The sequence below is a fragment of the Petaurus breviceps genome, unplaced genomic scaffold, assembly GCF_028583685.1.
Source record: "Petaurus breviceps papuanus isolate PSGF00001 unplaced genomic scaffold, PetGlider_PUasm1.0 173, whole genome shotgun sequence".
NCBI classification, from domain to species: domain Eukaryota; kingdom Metazoa; phylum Chordata; class Mammalia; order Diprotodontia; family Petauridae; genus Petaurus; species Petaurus breviceps.
This window is the reverse complement of record NW_027185759.1, coordinates 14,056,058-14,060,176: the sequence shown is the minus strand read 5'-3', so window position 1 is coordinate 14,060,176 and position 4,119 is coordinate 14,056,058. Positions and strand designations below refer to the sequence as shown.

The window sequence follows — 4,119 nt, the reverse complement described above, 5'->3', positions numbered from 1 at the left end:
TTCCTTCCTTCCTTCCTTCCTTCCTTCCTTCCTTCCTTCCTTCCTTCTTTCCTTCCACTAAGGTAGCAGTCATGGCTACATTTACTGACATTTAAATAAATGACTGACATTTACATGGGCTTTTAAGTCTTGTGGAATACTTTACCTCCATTATCTCACTCAATTCTCCTAACAACCCTGGGAAGGCATTACAGGTTTTATTATTCCTATTTTCTTGATGAGGAAAATTGAGGATCTGAGTTAAATGCCTTCTGATTATCACACAGATAAGTGTCGGAGATAAGCTGAAGTACAAGGAAAGGTGAAAGAAAATATAAAAAACATAGTAGTGGTCACAGTCAAAGCATTTAGGATCCTGGAAACTACAACTTGTCTTTACATTTTACTAGTGGGGAATGAAGTGAATGATTTCTGAATGATAATTACACAATTCAATAATTTAAAAGACACTGAAAAGCAGGCAGAAGGAAGTCACTACACACTTGAATTAGCATTTCACTAGGGGTGGAACTGTGCATACTACTTGGTCTCTGGTACCAAGTCAGGAAATGTTAGTTGCTGTGCACATGGGCACCGTACCCTGCTCCCCCAATTTCCAATGGCCAGGGGTGAATTACTCTGATCAATGAAACAGCAGAAACGTATTAAGCTGTTACTAGATGCCAGGCACTGAGCCTACAAATTGAAAAGTGAAACAGTGCCTGCCCTTGAGGAACTTATATTCTATAGGAAGAGAAGGCTTTTATATAAGTAGGCACATAGAAAAGAAATAGACATTAACTCAGTGGGACAGGGAGTGGAGGCAGCAGGGAGGGGAGATCAAGAAATACCTTTTGTAGGAAATGGTACTTTAAGTGAACTGAGATTGGAAGGAACCTAGGGATTCTAAGAGGCAGAGGTGAGGGTAATGTATTTCAGGCAGTGCATCCTCTGGAATTCCTGCTGTCTAATTAACAAATATTCTTGCATTTTAGACTTCATTCTTCTGTACTTCTTCTTCTGGCAGATCTTGTTCTCCCCCCACAAGACACTGCTTCTCCTTGGCTGATTGCCATCCACACCTTGTCAAACCTCATCTCTGAACTGATCCCACTACCTTTTCTCTCAGCTTTTTTCAAAACTCCACTAAAGGCCAGCTTTTCTACAGGAGGTCTTTCCTGCCCCCTCCAGTGATGAGTACCTTCCCCTCTAAAAGGTATCATGTATATAACTCTAACTATAGATGTATGTATACATGACTGTCTCTATTCAATTACACATATATAAACTATATAGATAATTGTGTGTGTGTGTGTGTGTGAGACACACACAAGCTGTTTCCCCATTAGAATGGAAGCACTTTGAGATGAGGGCCTGCTTCTGCATTCCTGTGTGCCTGGGGATCCCCAACACAAGGTCTGAAAAGCTTTTATCAAGCAGCAACAAAGTCCCACCAACTGTCCTGGGCAATCCAAACAGAGGAGAGGAAAGAAAAAGAAAACATAGACACATAAATATATAAAAGTAAATACAGGTATTTGGGGGCAGGTCATCAGGAAAAGCCTTGGGTAGCAAGTAGTGTTAGAGCTGAGCTCTCAAGGAAACTCAGGGATTGTAAGGGCAGAGGGGAGACCAGAGTGCAGTCCAGGAATTGTGGCAGGTAAAGAAAGAGACAGGCATGTCATGTGCAAGGAACCTCGAGAAGGCCAGGCTGGAGGCAGGCTGGGAAGGGCTTGAAATGCCAAAAGAGGAGTTTGTATTTGCTCCTAAAGCTAACAAGGGGCCACTAGAATTGACTGGGGGAAGGGTGATGGGCAAGTCTTTGCTTTAGAAATCCCACACTGGCAGCTGGGAGAACCCAACTCTGCATAGGATCTAACAAACTGAATTAGACATTAGTTTCTCATTTTCTGCTGCAAACATTTTGCCTGAAGTTACTCATTGAAAATTGTATGACACCCTCTGGTGGTGCCATCAGGGCTGAAATGGTCAGAAAGGTGTGTGGCTGGCATTGTGGGGAGGTGGCAGGGCCTAAGGTAGTATGTAACAGAAGCAAGTCCTCTGAATCAGTCTCCAAATAGAGAATCATCTGCTAAACAAGAAAATAGTATTTTACCACCCCAACACACATACACTCTCACTCACTTCCTAATAATTTACTCACCTTAATCCTTCCTAAGCTAGAGATCTTCTCTTTGTCCTCCATGACCACTTTAAGACTTGGCTGGGACATTCTGTTTTTCTTCTTGGAGTTGGTGGGACTGTCAAAATCAAAGCCACTAACAACAGCCCTGCGGTAGGAAGTCGACCTCAAGCCTCTCCTCAGGGAACCTGGACTGTCTAAGTCACTTTCAGCTTCTCCTTCCCCATCACTTGCAGGGACCAATGGGGCACTAATGGGGTCCACCATGCTTCGAACCTTAAAGACCCTCTTATGGGGCTCGGAGTTTTGATTGCTGGATTTGCTGATTTTAATCTCAGAGGCCAAGCCCTTCGGGATAATTTGTTGTTTCCCTACTTTGAGGGCAGCTGGGCTGTTGGTACTTAAAATGACCACAGGCTTTTCTGGGTTGGAAGGCAGACGCTGGGGAGACAGTTTTTGTTCAGGGGGAGTCCTCTGTGGGCAGGGCGAGAGTTTCAAAGGCGCCCTCTCTGGGTCCTTGGCAATCTGGCTGGGTGGTGATTGTGGGAGAGCAGTAGAATTGTTAAGAGAAGGCACAGAAGCGCTGAGTGAAGACCCTGTCCTGACATTCAGTCCCATTAGTTCCTTGTCCGGGCTCCTTGGGATGGAAGCATTGGGAATCCTCAGGGAATGCCCTACTTGGGTCTCTAGGGATGCAACTGTACCTGGGTAGCTCACAGAGGGGTTAGCCACCATCCTATGGCCCCCGGGTGGGTTTTCGGCTGGCGGCCTCTGGGGAACAGCTTTGAAATCCATAGGGAAAGCCTTCCCATTGGCCACAGACCCTCTGTTACGGCACCACAGCACGGGGCTCCTTTGGAGCGTCCTGCGGTCCGGTGACGGAGATGGAGAAGGTGAAGCCGAAGAAATGCTCCCACTGTGGGAAGGCTCCTTTCCAGTGAACGCCGTTCTGTCCTCCACAGGGAAATCCGTGATCAGCAGCCCCGTGGGGCTCTGGTAGGACTGGGGTCTGGGCTTGCTCCGGACCAGCCTCTGGGGCTGCGGGGTGGATCGCCTTCTCCATAAAGGGGTAATGTTGTTATGGCTCGGAAAGTCCACTTCGCTCTCGCCTCCACGGTCCATCGCGGATCCTAGCAGGAGCCCCGAAGGAGAGGGGACACAGGGCCCGGGAGCGGGACACAGCAGCCGGGCCAGGCTTTCGTCTCCTAAAGAGAAGGCAGAAGTCAGCGAGGTAGCCATCACACGAGGGCAGCAGACCAGCGCCCCCTGCCCCCCACCCCCTTCATCCGTGGGAGAGGGCAAGGGGAGGGAGGGCTGCTTCACTTTACCGCCATCCCCAGGCAGCCAAAAGGGAGCAGCGGCCGCACATGAGCAGGGGGGGGGGGGGGGGGTGAGCAGGGAAGCGGTTCCGCAGGCCCCCTCTGCCCTCCTCCCAGCCTCACCCCCACCCTTGAGCCCTGGGAGGGGGAGGGGTCTCCGAGGCTCCAGGGACCCACCCCAGGAGAGGACCTCGCACTTCCAGGGGAAACTCTCCCGAGCAGGAGCCCTACTCACTCACTAAAGGGGCGCCCACCCCTCCGCCCCCTCTCCCTTCAGAAGCCCTATGCAGGAGAGATCGCACATACCCTCCAAGAGGCTTCAAAGATCAGAGCCCCGGCGAGCCTGTCTGCCGGGTGGGTGGCCCGGGTGCCGGACTGCAGCCCAGGCGTAGACAGAGACTACGGCGGGAGCAAAGAGCCGCCCCGGAGCCCCGGCCCTGGATCCGCCCCTTAGGGCTAGACCCCGCCCCAGACCCGCCCCTACCCCTGGCCGGCCCGGCCCTGCCCCCGCCAGGAGGAGGGGGCTTTCATTACCCCTACAGAACAAGTGAGCAGCGAGGGGCGGGACAGGGAGGGTGTGCCTGGAGCCCGGCCCTGGTGGAGGCCAGAGCGGGGGAAAAAGTCTGCGACCCCCCAGAGGTGGGAAGAAGTTGGGCTGCGACCCGTGGGCGGTCCCGA

General features: G+C 51.3%; 1 protein-coding gene across 1 annotated transcript in view; it reads right to left on the bottom strand.

Moving 5' to 3' along the window:
* Positions 1-3,890, bottom strand: part of ARHGEF26 (Rho guanine nucleotide exchange factor 26) — a 137,217-nt gene extending 133,327 nt beyond the window's left edge. The window contains exons 1-2 of the mRNA XM_069083427.1: positions 3,748-3,890; positions 2,144-3,327 (exon numbers count right to left, since the gene is read on the bottom strand). Coding sequence (XP_068939528.1) covers positions 2,144-3,244 — 1,101 coding nt within the window. The 5' untranslated portion in view covers positions 3,245-3,327; positions 3,748-3,890. The remainder of the gene's footprint in view (positions 1-2,143; positions 3,328-3,747) is intronic.
* Between the last annotated feature and the right edge of the window lie 229 nt (positions 3,891-4,119).